Source organism: Glycine max, chromosome 5 (genome assembly GCF_000004515.6).
Source record: "Glycine max cultivar Williams 82 chromosome 5, Glycine_max_v4.0, whole genome shotgun sequence".
Taxonomy (NCBI): Eukaryota; Viridiplantae; Streptophyta; class Magnoliopsida; order Fabales; family Fabaceae; genus Glycine; species Glycine max.
Window position 1 is genome coordinate 29,792,196 of NC_038241.2, and position 17,931 is coordinate 29,810,126.

Below are 17,931 nucleotides of genomic sequence, written 5' to 3' on the forward strand. Positions count from 1 at the left end.
TTGTTATAACATATTAACAGACAATATGTAGCATGATTTACTGAAATGTTTGCAAATTTTAATTTGTTGCTTTAGTTTAGTGAAATTTAACTTTATATTCATGTCTATTAATGTTTTTCAATGCTAAAAGTAAGTTTAATAAATTATTTTAGGCTTTAAAAAAGAGTAGGAAAAAATATATCTTCAGTCATATGCATATTTTTATACAAACGATTAAGAAAATGCCGATAATATTTATTAATATTCTATTTATGTTCCGTGCATCTCACGGGTCCTAAAATTAGTCACACAAATTAAACATTCGTTAGCATATTTTTCTTGATACATTTTTAATTAGCATGTTAGTTAACAATAAATATTTACTTATGTTCTAAGTAATATATTAGTTGTGAAAATAAAAAAAGATGAGGAAGTAACAATTAAGTTTTTCATAGTTTTGTATAACTTGATCAATTTTATAAAGAACTTTTAATTGATTAATTTCATGTTTTATAAAAAATCATTAAATAATATAAATACAAAAAAATTGACACTTAATATATAGAGCAAAATTTTAACTTATATTCGTTCATAATAGACTGAAAAAGAAATGAAAAAAAAATATATAAAAATGTGAGTCTTATATATTTGATTAAAGAATGAATACTTAACTGCCAAGTGATTTTGTTTTTTCTTTTTCTTTTTCTCAACTTTTTTGTTTTTGTGTAGTACTAGTACTACTTTTATTTCCCCAATTTTCAATTCATAGTCAGCAATTCTGAATTGTCAAATTCACCCGCTACCTTTTCCCGTGTACGAACGAATCCAATCCACCAAATCGGCGGCGACGCCTCCGCTCTGTCTCGAAACCACAGATCTGCGGCGGAACCGCCGTCTCCGACTATCTCCGATTGATCTTCCGGTAAAGTGGACCGGAGATGCCGGTTGCCGCTTCCGCCATTTACTTCCTCAACCTCCGCGGCGACGTTCTCATCAACCGCCTCTATCGCGACGATGTCGGGTAATCCAGTTTCTTCCTTTTTTCTCTCTCTCATTCGCGTTTTCACCGACACATAGTGCATGTTTAGACGATTGTTGACAGCATTGATTTTGAAGTGATATTTATGTTTGGATGCTTTTATTATTATAATAAAAATAAGTTAGGAGTTAAATTCATTATAAAATTTCTTTTGATGATTTTTCATTCAACTGTTACGCGGGTTTTGGTTGTAGCTTGTATTGTATGTAGCGATTATATCATGGGTTTGGTATTTGAAATAATTGAGATGGCTAGGCCTAGGGCTAATTGGTGATGCTATTGCAGGGGAAATATGGTGGATGCTTTTAGGACGCATATTATGCAAACGAAGGAGCTTGGTACTTGCCCAGTGAGGCAGATTGGTGGATGCTCTTTCTTTTACATGAGGATCAGTAATGTCTACATTGTCATTGTTGTCAGCAACAACGCCAATGTCGCTTGCGCTTTCAAGTTTGTTGTTGAGGTATTGCACCATTTCTACCTATAATTCACCTTTATCTGAGATGAAGGTTTTGTTGGGGTGCTGCTTGTGCATGACTTTCTTCTATCTAGCTTATAACTATTGCTGTTTTGGTTGTTGTTTAATGTTTGTTAAATGATTGTTTGGTGTTAACTTCTATAAGTGAGGAGCCTTATGAATTCTCTAAGTTAGCACAAATTGTGTTATATGGACCTATTGAGAAGAGGGATGTAAGTTACTATGAATTTAGTGGAGTAGCAGCGATAAGCGCTTAATCGTGCCTGGCTTTACTTGAGATTTTTACAAGTACTAAGGGTCATTTTGATCTTTTTGAATGGTTTCTATGAAAGTTTTACTACTTGTCTTGATTTAAAAAACGATCTTTGTGCCTTGTGGTGGTTGATAATTGTACTTTTTTTTTCTTCCAGGCTGTTGCATTGTTCCGATCATACTTTGGTGGAGCTTTTGACGAGGATGCAATTCGCAATAATTTTGTACTCATTTATGAGCTCCTAGATGGTATGTAATTTATACGAAAAACAACTAATTGCCTTCCATGATCTTGCTTTGATATTGTTGTCTACTGTGTGTTATTTTTTAAACTTGAAACTCAATGCAAGGGTTGTATATCAAAGCAAAGTTACGTCTGCCCAAATTACTTTAATTGAGGAGTTATGCATGTCAATTTTGGTACCTATTCTGAAAAGGGAGATGCTTGAGTATGATTATGCATCTTAGAAATCAGAATATATTTTAATGATATTCTTATCATTGAAATACAAATTAAATTGTATAGATAACTATAACCAAGCTTTTAGCTGGGAGGAGTATAAAAAGTCCTACATTTATGTATGGTGACAATTGGCAAAAATTGCAAGCAAGGAAAGGATAGAATGAGTTCCTTACTCTCTTGATGCCTTTGGCAAGCTCTATTATATTGGTCTCAAGTCCCAACAGCTTGACCAAAATGGTTGTAATGACTTCAATGAAAATTAGTGCTTACTATAAACAATAAACCAGGGTTTTTCTTTTGAATTGTAGTGGACATATTGAAATGATAAACAAATATATTTTGCCAAGTCAAAATTTATTTAATGTTGAAGGCCAGTGTAAATTCTGTGATAGAGAAAAAATACTTGTCATTTAAATGGGTGAATGATTATTACCTATTGTTTTTTGCAGAAATTATGGACTTTGGTTACCCACAAAATCTTTCACCAGAGATCTTAAAGCTTTATATCACTCAGGAAGGAGTGCGTTCCCCATTTTCATCAAAGGTTAGCCTGCAAACACTGTTGTTGCTAGTAGCTACCACGAAGTAAGGGCATAGATAGGGACATGATAGGAGAAAACATGGAGATATTGACATTACCAAAAAAAAAGAGTCAGAATACCACATAGATGTATGAAAATGCCAACCATCAAATAATATGCAAGACATATAATCAATATATGAAAATACCAGTCAACACTATTGTTGCTACTTGCTGGTAGCTACCATGAAGTAAGGGCACATAGGAGAAAACATGGGATGTTGATATGACAAAATAAAATAAAATAAAGTCTCTGAATACCACATAGATGTATGAATATACGAAAATAACAAACATCAAATAATATGCAAAACATTTGCTCCATATCATCATATATTTCCCTTTCCTGAAATGTCTCTGCTTCTCTTGTCACTCCCTTGATGTTAAATTTGAAAATGGAAATACACCACCTCTGTCCGTCCAAACATAACAGAGCATTGGCATAGGCTAAATTGCCATCTGTAGGTTGGCTGCTTAATAGCTTAAGTTGATGATCTAATTCTCAACCTTTGTTGGAGATTTACAAGATTACGAATCTCATTATTGATCTAGTCTGTGTTGATACTTGGTACCATTCTGTCTCTGACATATGACACCATAAGTGAAACATTTTTCTTTTGTCATGATGTACACCTTTTTGCTAAATGCATATTACTGAAGTTGACATTGTTGCAGACTTTAAATTGTTTTGTAATTGCTTCATATTTGTAAGCAACAAACAAACTGTTTTGTTTGTACTAGAAGCTTGCTTTTTCTTCACTGTTTCTGATTGATAAGGCATGAGTTATACTTATACCTATGGACTACGGTCAGGTTTTCTCTTACTTCATGATTTCATATTACTTTGATGATCCTTTTTGCCTATGGAATTTTTCCTACACCTCTTCTCAACATGAAGTTGCAAATTCAGCGATTAAAAATAAGAAAAAATGCTGATGCAAACTTTTTAACTTCCGTCCATTAAACTGATATCAGTTTCTGTTATTGTTCCCAGACTGTTGTGCAATGTCTATCTATCTGTATATTTTTATTTTCAACTTAATATATTTACCCTGTTGTGTTGAGTATTCCATTAAATCCTTTTGTTGACTATGTTCTGTGTGCATTGAATAAAAGCCCACAGATAGACCTGTTCCAAATGCAACTTTACAAGTTACTGGTGCTGTTGGTTGGCGGAGAGAAGGGCTTGTGTACAAAAAGAATGAGGTAGTGCCACATCTATTGTTTAGAGTTATTGCTATACAGCTAGTGCTGTTATAACATTGACCTATTACAGGTCTTCCTGGATATTGTGGAAAGTGTAAATCTTCTAATGTCTTCAAAAGGTGGGCTGTGGGTTTTATTTTTCTCCATATTGATATTTGCTAGGTTGCCTGCCTGCTAACTGGTTTGGGAATTTAGGTAGTGTTCTGCGTTGTGATGTCACTGGGAAGATTCTCATGAAGTGCTTTCTTTCTGGAATGCCTGATTTAAAGTTGGGTTTGAATGACAAGATTGGTCTTGAGAAAGAAGCACAACTTAAATCCCGTCCTACTAAAAGGTAGCCTTCTGTTGCATTTGTTTCGCCCTTTTGGCCCCCAATATTTTTTTTCCTTTGAATATTGTCATTTCAAACTTGAGTCTTTATGTTCTTCTGTTATGTTAGCATTGAAAGTGATTTGTTTTAAATGGGGTGTTTGTTTTCTTGTTTTTCCATTTTAGTTCCTATTCTGTATGCTGTACTTGGAGGTTATTTTATCCTCCTGTTTGGTCTCTGTCCCTGTTCTAATTGCTCCCCCCCCCCCCCCCCCCCCCATCAACAAATCTATGATGCAGTGGTAAAAGTATCGAGCTTGATGATGTCACTTTCCATCAATGTGTAAATTTGACAAGGTTCAACTCAGAGAAGACAGTTAGTTTTGTACCACCTGATGGTGAATTTGAACTAATGAAGTAGGTTCTTTCTTTCAATCCTGTCTCTTGCTATCTAATTTCAGAAATCAACAGCTAATATTCTCATTGGTTTTTTTGGGTGGGTGTGGAGGTTCAACTATTTTGTAATTCTGTCTTTGTCCTTCAAACTTATCTTGTTTAATCATTACTTGGTATTACAAAATAACTAGCTATATAGGATTGGGTGGATTCATAATGATGCTAAAATTGTCATTGGTTTGTGTTTAATATCAGCTAATATAGTTATATCTGGGCAGGTATCGTATAACTGAGGGAGTTAATCTTCCGTTCAAAGTATTGCCAACCATCAAGGAACTTGGTCGATCACGGATAGAAGTGAACGTTAAGGTTTGAAGTTTTACATGTTGGATATCCATTCTCTTGTTGATAAGCCATCCTCCACTTGTTCATTTATTTTTTCAGTACATATTTTTCAGGTAAAGAGTGTTTTTGGTGCAAAAATGTTTGCACTTGGGGTTGTAGTCAAGATTCCTGTTCCAAAACAAACAGCAAAAACAAATTTCACAGTTACATCTGGCCGGGCAAAATACAATGCTTCTATTGATTGTTTGGTTTGGAAGTAAGTGTCTTCATTGTGATTATTATTTGAAGTTTTGAATTATGGTATTTCACTTTGTTATTCTATATTTAAAAATTCCAATTATTTTTTAAAGTTATCGGTGGGTATAATATGTTTTTTTAGGCCAAAAGCCACGGCGTATGTTTATATGAATCAATTGTTACTCTCCTCTCCGCACCCCTCACTATTTTCCATTTATACTCTAGTTTTTAGTGTTTTTCATTATAGTAGACTTGCCATTCTAATATCTATTGGTTCTTTTCCGTTATATCCAGGATTAGAAAATTCCCTGGGCAGACTGAGTCAACCTTAAGTGCAGAAGTTGAACTTATTTCCACAATAACAGAAAAGAAATCTTGGACTAGACCACCAATTCAGATGGAGTTTCAGGTGTGTTATTGGTTTACACATTCCATGAAAATGGGCTGGTGTCATACTATATATGTTCTTACTTCCCAGTGTTTTATGTTATCATCATCAGTGCTAAATAGATATGTAATCTGATGTTTGAAGCTTTATATTTCAGATTATGTGTATTATATGTGCATTTATTATTATTATTATTATAGATAGAAAAACTTAAATGTAACTATTGTTACTTGGAGTCAAAAGTGGATATGGTAGGAATTGGAACAGTAATTACTTTTGTTCAATAATCAATGGTTGTTTCAATATTTTTTTTATAGTTTTAAATGTTGCTTTTTGAATTAATCTTGGGAACTTTGACATCTCTTGTAATTCTGGTTCATCCTTCCTTACCATATATTTTCTAGCTGTTGAAAGGAGAAAGTACTTGTTCTGAGTTAGTTGAAGGCAAAAGTGTGTGTCTGATTCGTAAACAAAATAAAGGATCTGCTTTTGTCTGTCTCTTTCAAGAAATTATGGCAATTAGAATTTGGACACTGGATTACAATCTTGTTCCTTGGCCTTGGCCAGATGTTGTCCAACTGCGTTGATTTAAAAGCAGATGATCAAATTATGATTTATTTTTGTTTTTAACTTTCCCTTTCCCCTTTTTGGCCAAGCTTGATGGGACATATTGATCCTCTGATGTTGGATAAATTTCTGACATATTCACTCGTGGAGCCGTCTTTCCAAACTTTCACTTAACACGTACTTGCTCTATATTTCTTGATGCAGGTTCCCATGTTCACAGCATCTGGTTTACGTGTTCGTTTCCTCAAGGTATCCATCGCAACCTACCGTTCCCCTTTTTCCTGCATTCTCTCATAACTAGGTGATTCTATTTTCTTTATTTACTCTCTTCAGGTGTGGGAGAAGAGTGGGTACAATACCGTTGAGTGGGTTCGTTACATTACAAAAGCTGGATCCTACGAGATTAGGTGCTAGACAGAGTTTGTATTACTGGATGGAGAATGAAGCAAAATCCCGAATAAGCCGCAGTTCAGGCTAGTCATCCTAGTTTTCGTATTGTATTAAACATGTAATGAAAGGTTCAGGAGTTACTCAATGTGCTGTCAGTATGATTTTTTGTGTGAAAATCTGTTTTTAATATTTTTGTTCCAAAAGGCCAGCTTGTTATTGGAACCTGAAGTTGAGTGTTCTCTTGTAAACTTTGTATTTTGTTCTTATATCTCTTTTTATATAAAACATCATTTATTGTAATGATAATATTTATTGAGTGATGATTCATTGAATTTTTTCGTGTTGGAGTTGATTTTATGATTTGTGTGCTTACTTTTGCAAGGAAAGGTACAATGTAAAGTCATAATAACGGTTCCTTTGTCCAGGTAGAAGTTCTCGCAATTCGTATAAAAAATACGAATATCTGCAAGTTCTGTACATTTTAAATTTTATGAAAAGAAATCTGCATGTTGAGTTTATCTTTAATCTTAATCCTTTCTTAGTCCAATTCCACATTGATGTTCTTAAGCAGCTGGAGGAAATTATAATTTATTAATAATATTTTAAATTACTCAGTTCAGCTCAATAAACTCACTTAAGTGATTGACAAGGCTGATATACATTTTATGTGCAACACCAGGTGAGATTTACAGTGGGTATAACAACCTTATTAGAAATTGACACAGGTTGTTGCGTTGTGCCCTTAAATTGATGTTATTTGTGATTATGCTAATCAATTTGTGCCTAACTGTTCTTTGCTCTTCCTTTCTTCTATATACTGCTTTACCCGTACGTAATTAATTATGCTTACGTTCATTGAATATATAAAGTCAAATTTAAGATTTGAGAAATGGGGCGTCAATGATGATGGCTAATGACACCAGTACCATACTACCATCTGGAAGTTTAAACATTGTTGAATTATTACAAAGGGGGAAACATTCACTGAAATCAAAGCCACTCTCAAATGTAAATGGAAGGATTCAGACTAAAATCAGACCCCTCTTATTCAGACTTATGTACAGAGACTACTGCAAAACACAAATAGATCTATTATATATGTTTGTTCCTTGGAGGGTTAGGGTTTGCTCCTAGCGGATAAGATGGATAAATGGCTCCAGGCATAGGAACTGCCCCAAGTGGCTGGTGGTGCCCTTGCTGGTAGTGAGTCTCAGTTGTTCCTACCAGGGGAGGGTTGTGGCCATGGTGGAGACCATAATGTGATTGGTTGGTGCTTAGCTTCTCTGCTGCATGCCTGGCTTTTGCTTCATGCAGCTCCATCTTTGCTTCAGCTTCCTTTGCCTTTGCACGTTCATGGGTAATCACCCTCTCCTCTTCTGTTCTTGCCGTTGCTTTCTCTGTCTACACAAATATCAACCCCTAAAAAGACTTCATTTCTCATGTCATTATTAACATATATTCACCCTTTGCTTCAAGATGCACACATAAATTATATAATATTAATTTTGACAAGCTTTGACATAAAAAAAAAAAAAAACTTGTTGAAGAGGTTACATACATATATAAATATATATCACGATTCTAACTTCATGATATTGATGCCTAGCTACGCCACAAATGAATCATTGTATAATGGAACAAAAATATATGGATGTATAGAGATGGAAAAGCTGACCTTCTCGTCTATTTTTGCTTTATAGATGTCGACTTGCTCCTTGGCAGCACTGGTCATGTTTTTCAGCTTCTCCTTTGAAGATTGCATCTTTGTTCTTCTTGTCTGTCTCTCTCTCTCTGTCTCTTTCTATATTATATCAAAGAGTTCCAGTGTTGAACGATTTAATTTGAACAGAAAACTCGACGTGGTGGAGGATTTATATGAGAAGGAAGATGCGAACCAAACCAAGCCTAGACAAAAGAAGAGCAAGGCACGCTAGGTACCGTGCCACTTGTTCAACATGCAGAGCTATTCCCATCAATATGCTGCCACGTTCACAGAAAACCATAGATATATTATTAGCTTATCCGTTATCGTGTCACTAACGAATAAGAATTGTTTAAAATAATTTATGATTTTAATTTAAATACATTAATAATGTTACATACACAATTATCTTATCATTACTTATGGATGAAATACTTTTTATACACATATAAAATGACACTTTCCTTCTCTTTTCGATCCAAATATGGATAATGGATGAAATAGCCGGGCTTCATACAACAAGTTTTCCTCCTCTGTTTTTCTGAGTGAAATTAAGACTATGTTTATATAAGCTTTGTCATAAATACTTATAAGAAGAAAATAATTTTTTTCACAAGTTAAAATTAATTCATGTATAAAATAACTTATAAAAACTCTACTAGATTAACTTTTCTAAAAGTTGTTTTTATTTTATTATAAATAAACTTATTTTATTTTTCTTATTTTCTTCTATAATTATTTATAAATACTTTTTTTCAAACAGAACTCAATGAGAGAAGAAAAAATGAAGGCCACCTTTCCATAATATGCTGTTTGATTCGTCCACTGTCCATCCTAATAAACATACCAATATCTTAATTCTTTTGTTTGTGAAATGGATTCAATGTGATTATTATAATTTTTTTCTTAGATTTCATGCAAAATTATAAAATTTTCACTATCCAATTTTTTTTAATCATTCACAAAATAACTTAAACATATCTTATCAGATTTCAAAAGGTACTAGTGTTTCTATCAGATTTCTACATTATCACTTTTATATCAATTTCGTGTTTCTATCACTATTAACTAATGTTCTCATATCTTATCAGGATTCAAAAGGTACTCGTGATGAGACATTAGTTGGTTCTAAGTTTGAGTTTCAAATTCTAAATCATTTTTTTTTTACTCAAGTTGACTTGGGAAATATTACTCTTGATGTCATTTAGAGCAAGATTCACCATAAACCAGGATACACATGTCATTTAGTTAATAATTTTAAGTTAAAATCAAAATAAATATAGATAAGATATAAACTAAAGAAGTAAAATAACTTGTACACCCTCAGTTACAAAATATAAAATATATGACTTATAAAATATATGAAGTTTTAGGTTTTTTCACAAGTATTAAGGAAGGTAATTAATTCATTGAATTTTAAAGAAAACATTAGATAATTTTTTAATATACTCTTCATCTTTTTAATTAATTATTTATTTATTTTTACTATACACTATTCTCATTAAATATTTATTAAGAGTATCATTGAAAAAATATTTAATATAAATTTAATTTTATAAAATAACATGTATTTTGAAATAATTCTTTTTCTTAAAGTCTCATATATCCAAGAAGAGAAAAAGGATAATATTATAAAAAAAATGTATAATATATTTTGTGAGTTTTTTTGGTGAAGTCCTTGGACGAGTATTGATAACCGTACACGTGTTGAGTATTGGTTGGAAGGAAACCTAACGGTTGGATGAGAACGCACGTGTTGTTCCTCACCTCTCTCTCGTTATCCCGTCACTGTGTGTCTGTGTGCGCTAAGAAGAAGAAAATGGCACTTCCCCTTCTTCGAATCCCCGGCATGCCACTCACCAACCAACACCAATCATTCCCTTCCAATACCCGCCGCAAAGCCACGACGGCGAAGGCGGAGCTCGGGACGGCGGTGGCGCGGACGGGCGGAGCCGGTTACCAATCTCCGTCCGTCGACGTTCCCACGCATAAGGTCACAGTCCACGACAGACAACGAGGAATCGTTCACGAGTTCGTCGTGCCTGAGGTTTGATCCTTCACTTTTTGTTCCATTCCCTGTTGCAACTGCTCGCTGTTGATTTTTGTTTCTGTGACTCAAGAGGAAAATAAATAAATGGTCCTTATTATTTATTATTATTATTATTATTATTATTTTGAAAATTTATATGTGAATGTGACTGTGGTTTATGAAATGCAGGACCAGTATATATTACATACTGCTGAGGCCCAGAATATTACCCTTCCATTCGCCTGCAGGCATGGTACTTTTTGAAAACATGCCTAAATATCTGCGGTTTGAAATTGAATAATTTAGTTTTTTTTATACGAATTTGTTATTTAGAACATATTCTAAATTTAAAGATATCATCAATTTGTTTGTAAGACTAGGATACTGTTAGTATTTGAATTTGGCATTACATTTTAGCTCGAGGAATAAAACTCTTAGTTTCAAGGTTTCATCTTTAGTGATTTGGTGGGGTTTCATTTTCTTCATTATTTTTAAGATCTGCACTGCACAACTCGTCATATAACTATCAAGCATGGATGTTATAGTGCCAAATTTGACATTTTTACCATACCCTTGGGAGATAATAGGCTTTCCAATTTTCCCTGGTTCCTATTAGATCTCTAAGCACGTGCTAGTCCTTCATAACTCATAAGGTTTTTGGAAGTCATTATAAGAATTTTATAAACCTATCATATTATTACTAATGGCCTTAGCTGATGATAGATTCCATTTTTTCCTGGGTTTAATTAAAATACAGATAAAAAGGTGATTACTTTAAACTAGTGTGTTTTTCCTTTTCTCTTATTGGGGACAAAGAAAATATGGTGAAGTTTGTCTTTGTAGATGATGCAATGCATTATTGCCATCATGATTTAAATCTGTTCGGTCTGTGATGCTATTGCTAGCTTCCTGATACTGTTTGCTTCTTTGAAACATTTTATTGCAGGTTGTTGTACTAGCTGTGCTGTACGTATAAAGAAGGGACAAATTAGGCAACCAGAGGCACTTGGGATATCTGCCGAATTGAGAGACAAGGCACGTCTAACTTATCTTTATTCTATGCTGATGATTTTGTTAATTACATGCTTGAATTGGTAATTTCAACTTGTTAAGTACCAATGCACAATTTTGTCATTGTATACCCAGTAACCAGCATTTTTCCCTTTTTATTTTTATTAAGTTTTAAGAGTAAAAGAAGATATTGAGCATGAATCATGATAAAGCAATATAGTTTTGTTGAAGTACTAGAGTGTTGTGGCACGGGTAAACGTTTTTTCAAAATATTTTTATAAAATAAAATTTAAATATATATTTTTTAAACTTTTCTAGTAGGAGTTATTTATAATTTTACTTGTTTATTTCTAACCATTTAGTTATTAATTATTGTTGTATATTATTAATGGTTGTTATATATATAATAGACTTTTAAAAAAATACAACGAGAGAAAACTTAGAGTTGCAGGCTATAATAAAAAATCAGAATAAAATATTTATAAAATTACACTTTCAACTATGTATTTTTAAATTAAAACTTAAATTCATAAATGACGTGTGTCATTCATAATATATATGTTGATTTCTGAAAAATGATATAAAACATATTAAAATTTTAACATATAAGAATTTTTAAAATTTTGAATTAGGAATTATAAACTAAAATTAATATTTTTGTGCTAGATATCAATAATGTATCATAAATATAAAATTTTTTAAGTTATTAATTATTATTGTGTAGTATAAATAGTCAGTTGAAGATCCAATAAATTATTATATCTTAAACAATATGGAAATAATAAAAAAAGAATTAAATTTATGTTCACTCAATCAATTATTTATATTTTATCTTAATTTGAATATGTTGTAATTCTGAATCAAAATATATTAATGTTATTAATCAATCCGAAATAAAATATATATTAATCCTAATTACTTTAAATTAATTAAGTTAAACATTTTAAAAAAGAAATGATTGAGTATTTTATGTTGAATATTTTGATTTTTTTATTTAAAATATTTTTTTACTTACCAAATTATAATGAGTTGTGGGGTCTCTGACTCAAGAAAAAAAAAAAACTAGTATGCATTTTTTCATAAAAAAATAGAATTATGCATTTTAACATATAAATCAATCAAATCAAAATTAAATTTTTTGTTAATTTATTATGAAAATAAAAGATATTTCTATTTGTTTCTAAATTTTAAAATTTTTTCTATGGATATCAACTTTTTTTACTCAATTTACATATCAACTTATTTAATTATTGATACATATAGTTATCCTAGATTGAATTATCTTCGAAGATACATTGCTGTCATTTTTTGTTTCCATGACTACCTTTTATTCTCTAACTTTGTTTGAATTAAATATTAGATACTAATAATTTTCATGATTACGCATAGTGATGGTGAAATTGTGCTCAATCAAAAGATACTATAAAGATTAATTTTTTATTTCTGAATGTCATAATTTTCTTAAAATTATATTGTATGCAAATAATTGTGCATAAATTATTATGTTTGGAAATAAGTGTGAGGCTAACACATAAGCAAAAAATAGTGGAGGACATAACAAAAGGTTATTATTCAGAATTGACAAAGATATTTATTCATAAGGCTTAAATGCAATTTTGATCCCCCCATATTTTGCTCAATACCTAATTTTGGTTCCTCCATTTTAAAATAGAGATATTTAGCCCTCTTAATTTTTGAAAATTACAATTTTAGTCAAATCTTCAATTTTGCCTACAATTTATTTCTTTTAGTTTGATATGGTTGAATCTTGTATCTAACATATTCATTTAAGGTATCATCTAAAATGATTTAATTAATTATAACGTAAGAAATAAAACATAGATAAAATTGAAGATTTAACCAAAATTGCAGAATTTTTAAAATATGGGAACCAAAATTGTGAACTTTTTAAAATAAAATGACCAAATGTTTTTATTTTGAAATATGGGGACTAAAATGATGGATTTTAAAAAAATAGAGGAACCAAATATCTCTATTTTAAAATGAAAAGATCAAAATTGCATATTGAACAAAATAGGGAACCAAAATTACATTTAAGCCTATTCAAAATTGTGTATAAAATATTTTTAGCAATTTTACATTCATTACTGGCAATTAGTTTTTTTTTTTATTACTTGCATCCGTTAATAAACAATTAGTAATAATAATAACAATAAGTATAATATGTATGCAGTAAAAAAGTATAATACATAATTATTATAAATCATTGTTAACCATTTCCATTATTATAATTATAATTTTAAAGAAATCTGATTGCAATCGATTATTATAATTACATTACAATTATTATATAATTTAAAATGAATTCTCTTTAAAAAAATAAATAAATGAACTTATTGCTTTGAAAATGCCATGTGTAGACATTCCTATTGAAAAACATTTTCTTATGTATTATTATAGATACTGTATAGTATACTGCATTTTGTTTGTTAGTTAGAGCTGTCTTTGTTAGATACTTATATTCTGTATTTCTGTTGCATCCAACAGTTGGTTAAACCTAATCAACTATAGTAGTCTATGCTTAGCAATAAGTTATACCTCTCAATATTAATCAATAGTATTCAATAATAATTTTTCTGTTTTCTCTCAAGTCTCTCTCTCTGTCATTTTATTCTAAGAAGTTTGCTGTGCTTAGCAAATAAGAGGACATTGAAAGTTTTGTTGTTTTTCATAGTGCCAATGCACTGAACTGTTACTATTTTCCTTTAATTATTTTCATAACTTGTAATTACGATTCAAAACCAAAATAAAAATCAACTGTAACAACTATGAGCCATTGACCATTCTATTAACGGGGTGCCCTTTCCTATATGTTAACCCGGACTAGAATATTTGTATTCTGTTGTTTTTCCTCTTCCATTGTTTACCTTTGCTTGCACTATACTTTTCAGAAAAGCCAAAAATAGAAATGACTTTTTGGTTCATTCCTGTAATGAAAAGAACTATGAGAAATTCAAAATAAGGGCTTAAGTTAAAACATAGAAGTACAACTATTTGACGCATCTTTTTAGTACGTTCCTGATTTGATTGTATTCATAGTTTGCATTTTGTTTTCCGGATCAGTGTTTCTATTTCAGAACCCTTGCACAAAATGAATAAATTAGATTATATACTTACAACAGAACAAAGATGTTTTCCAGTTTATGGTTAGTTTGGTGCCATTTGCAATAAATGTTCCTTTTCCACAAATAGTAGTTAACTAGTTAACATTGGAGAAAATGTTATAATAATAATAATAATAACAACAATATTTATCACCATCAATATGATTGTTGTTGTTATTAAAAATTCCACTGTCTTTTATTGCTGAGCTGGACAAGTTTGTGAAATGTTATTGCATTTCAGGGTTATGCACTTCTTTGTGTGGGCTTCCCGACCTCTGATGTTGAAGTGGAAACTCAAGATGAAGATGAGGTAATGAGCAAGGCTACAATAATAGTTTGAAACATTTTGTGATAACTGCTTGAATAGATGCCAATCAGATCAACTCTAAGGAGATGTTTTTTCTTTTGAGAATTGATATTGCTAGAATATCTACAAAATATATCATAATATATATTGTACCTTTTAATCTTGAATATTTTTTGTGATTTTTAGAATATATCGTGGAATCAATAAGTCATCTAATCAAGTAAGCAACTTAGGACTTAAGAGTTATTTCCTGATTTCATTATATTTCCTGTTTCCCCCATATTTAATTAGTTATTGTATGAATGCACTAGAGCTTTAGACACTAGTACTTGATGTAATTATTTGTATGAAAAGGGCTTTGAGTTAGTATTTTGCATTACATTGTAACGCATCCTATCAATCTATATTAGTAGTATCTATATCATCCTAAATACTATAATTATAACATGGTACCAGTGTAGTACCATCTTTTGTGACCTAGTCCTGTCATTTTCTCATTGTCGCATTCCTTAAAATATTAAATCTGCTGCAAAGATGTCTATATCTCTATGGTTCTTTTCTATCTTCTGGTTGTGCCCCAATTACGACAACCAAGGGTTTTTCCTTTGGATGCCTTCTACCCACTATTGGTTCACTGTGTTTCACTTTCCAGTAAGCTTTTCACTTTTTTTCTTTCTCTGTATGCTCATATTAAATCATCATGTTTGCTGAAGTTCTTTCCTTCTATGTCATTATTGTTTGTTTTCTAATCTTAGTGTATAAGAGGGAGATTGAGAATGATGAGTGATGACCTGTGCCCAATTTATACCTCAATGCTGGTGTTTGTCAGGTCATTGTCTTTCTATTGACCATCATTTCAGTGATAGTTTAATTCCCAAAACTGCACTATACCAACGATGATTTCTTTTCCCATTAATGAACATTTCAATGGTGACTTAATGTTGTATTGGCCTTGCGTAATTCTTGGATTTAATTTCCAAGTTCATCGGGTCTCCTAAATTATATTCTTATCTGAAGCTTCCAAATGCTATTCTTGAACTTGGAGAAGCTCTAATCTTGTGTAAGATTGCTTGTGAAGATTATTGTTGATTCTGGTAAAATGATTAGATTCAATTAGGAGTTATTGTAATTTATTCTGATTTAGGAACTATTGTAGCATTTCCGGGATTCTAATTCTTTCCTTATTTAGCTAGTGTGTTGTTTATTTTCTTTTGTGCATTATAGACAGATTCTATCCAGATTTTTAGGTACCTGAGTTGGGTTCTAAACTCATTTCTTAAGATACCCAACCTTGTCTATGTTGTAGATTAGATCCCTAGTACCTAATGCAAATTTGCAATGGAAATCAGTGAATTCCATCCCTTGTTCTTCGGTGAATGAATTTCATCCTTTAGCTTGTTAGGAAATTTATGCTGAGCCTCTTTCCCGGGAAGTCTTTTCTTCCTTGGTATATTATATTCTAATAGATTCTTCAGGTTCATGATCATGCTAGCTGTCTTACTGTCTTATCTTTCTAGCAGTCTTGATCTCTTTTGCACTTTTGGCATCCATTTAGTTGTTTTTCTATCTATGCTTTATTGAGCCTGCCTTATATTTTTGTTATTTGTTTATTTGCAATAAGCTTAAACCTTGAGGGAGCAATATTTCATAATATCTTGATTGTATCTTTGGATATTTTGGAATATCTCAATCTTTAAAATATATCGTGAAATATCAACTTGTCATTGATTCGAATGGAACTAGACTAGGATATTTGTGGAGGGAAAAGACATGGTTGGAGAGGAGACTTCACTAAATGTGAATAGTCAAGTTCTTTGGCAGAGATTAATCATCGGCTAAGCCGGTAGATCCCTTGCATCAATACCATGATGACCCAGATTATATTGTGAAATCTATTAGTCATCTATCCAAGGAAGCAATTTTAGAATTTTTTTTTTAATTTTACTGTTTCTTGTTTGTTTCCTTATTTTAGTGTTAGCACTTAGCAGTCTTATTGTATGAGTAGAGGCTTGGACTTGTATTCACTAGGACACTTATTTACTAGTATAACTAGAACTTTGTGGTTCCCATCACAATACCCACATCAATCTAGTATCCTATTACTTAGCGTTCTGTTCCCTTTTTTTATTATTAAATTCTCTTTCTTTATCAACCAATCGTATAATATGTGAAATTTGCTGTTATAAAGTGCTTTTGATTCTAAGCAAATTTGTCATAATTGTTATTATCATTTGTTGGGGTTCGTGAGATAAAAATATTGTTGTCGTTGTAATCATTTTTTTTTGAGAGACCATTTGTTATTGGGTATTGGTTATGAATATATAAATAAATCCTTGGCACATACAGGTATATTGGCTTCAATTTGGACGTTATTTTGCCCGAGGACCAGTGGTAAGTTCTGTTTGTAATTTTTTCTTTTTTGGAATGAGATGGCTTGTATTGTTTTTGATTACGTGACTTTAAACCCGAAATTTGTTTTACAGGAAAGAGATGACTATGCCTTGGAGTTGGCCATGGCTGACGAGTAAGCAATGCGAGCAAAGAATGTGAATATTTTGTTTCCCCTTCTTTTCTCCTTTTTTTTCTTCTTCATATATCTACTATGTTATCTGGTCTTTGTTTATTTTTCCCATCTATATATACTATTGTGTGAATTCTAAGTAAAGCCTCATGCTATATGCGGGTTCGTGTTTAAATGTTTCAAAGCTTTAGGGGAGTATATTGAAAGATTAATTTAATGTAATTTGTTCAATCTTATTCTTTTTTTTTTATCAATTACAAAATTACTATTCAAAGTTATATAATGAAGTGTTTCTAAATTTTTACTATCAATATATAAAACCATAAAAAATTTAATTCATCTTTTAACAGTTAATATCAAAGAAATTTTGAGTAGTTTTAATTTTGAAAAACAACTTTCAACAATAAAAATAATTACAAGTCTTACCAAATAACATTTTAAAAAACAATGTATATATTTAGAAAAGAATAATTTTTTTATAAAAAATAACTAATATTTTTTTTAATGAAATATGAATTTCTTTTATATATACTTTGAGCAATATCTTTATTTTTAAAAATAAATCTAGATTTTTTATATTATAATATTTGGTAGAATTTAAAATATT

The 17,931-nt window shown here is 31.2% G+C and overlaps 3 protein-coding genes across 4 annotated transcripts; 2 read left to right on the top strand and 1 right to left on the bottom strand.

Moving 5' to 3' along the window:
- Window positions 1-660: 660 nt before the first annotated feature.
- On the top strand, window positions 661-6,961 carry LOC100790260 (AP-2 complex subunit mu). Of its 2 annotated transcripts, XM_003524665.4 has the most exons (13): window positions 661-1,000; window positions 1,304-1,481; window positions 1,907-1,997; window positions 2,661-2,755; window positions 3,908-3,997; window positions 4,068-4,116; window positions 4,193-4,331; window positions 4,607-4,723; window positions 4,981-5,071; window positions 5,161-5,303; window positions 5,579-5,693; window positions 6,444-6,488; window positions 6,573-6,961. In XM_003524665.4, the coding sequence occupies exons 1-13, from the start codon at window positions 918-920 to the stop codon at window positions 6,651-6,653; spliced, it is 1,317 nt and encodes a 438-aa protein (XP_003524713.1). In that variant the 5' UTR covers window positions 661-917; the 3' UTR covers window positions 6,654-6,961. The 2 variants fall into 2 exon arrangements, with proteins under 2 accessions (XP_003524713.1, XP_006579975.1); XM_006579912.4 differs by lacking the exon at window positions 4,607-4,723 and having other exon boundaries at window positions 692-1,000.
- A 599-nt stretch (window positions 6,962-7,560) lies between these two features.
- Window positions 7,561-8,446, bottom strand: PM29 (seed maturation protein). The gene is made up of 2 exons (NM_001248013.1): window positions 8,305-8,446; window positions 7,561-8,030 (listed from the first exon to the last, which is right to left on the bottom strand). Exons 1-2 carry the CDS (start codon window positions 8,389-8,391, stop codon window positions 7,722-7,724), a joined length of 396 nt encoding a protein of 131 aa, NP_001234942.1. The 5' UTR covers window positions 8,392-8,446; the 3' UTR covers window positions 7,561-7,721.
- A 1,565-nt stretch (window positions 8,447-10,011) lies between these two features.
- Window positions 10,012-17,555, top strand: LOC100791128 (ferredoxin C 2, chloroplastic). The gene is made up of 6 exons (XM_003524666.5): window positions 10,012-10,378; window positions 10,550-10,613; window positions 11,307-11,395; window positions 14,738-14,806; window positions 17,150-17,194; window positions 17,287-17,555. Exons 1-6 carry the CDS (start codon window positions 10,073-10,075, stop codon window positions 17,329-17,331), a joined length of 618 nt encoding a protein of 205 aa, XP_003524714.4. The 5' UTR covers window positions 10,012-10,072; the 3' UTR covers window positions 17,332-17,555.
- The last annotated feature ends 376 nt before the right edge of the window (window positions 17,556-17,931 follow it).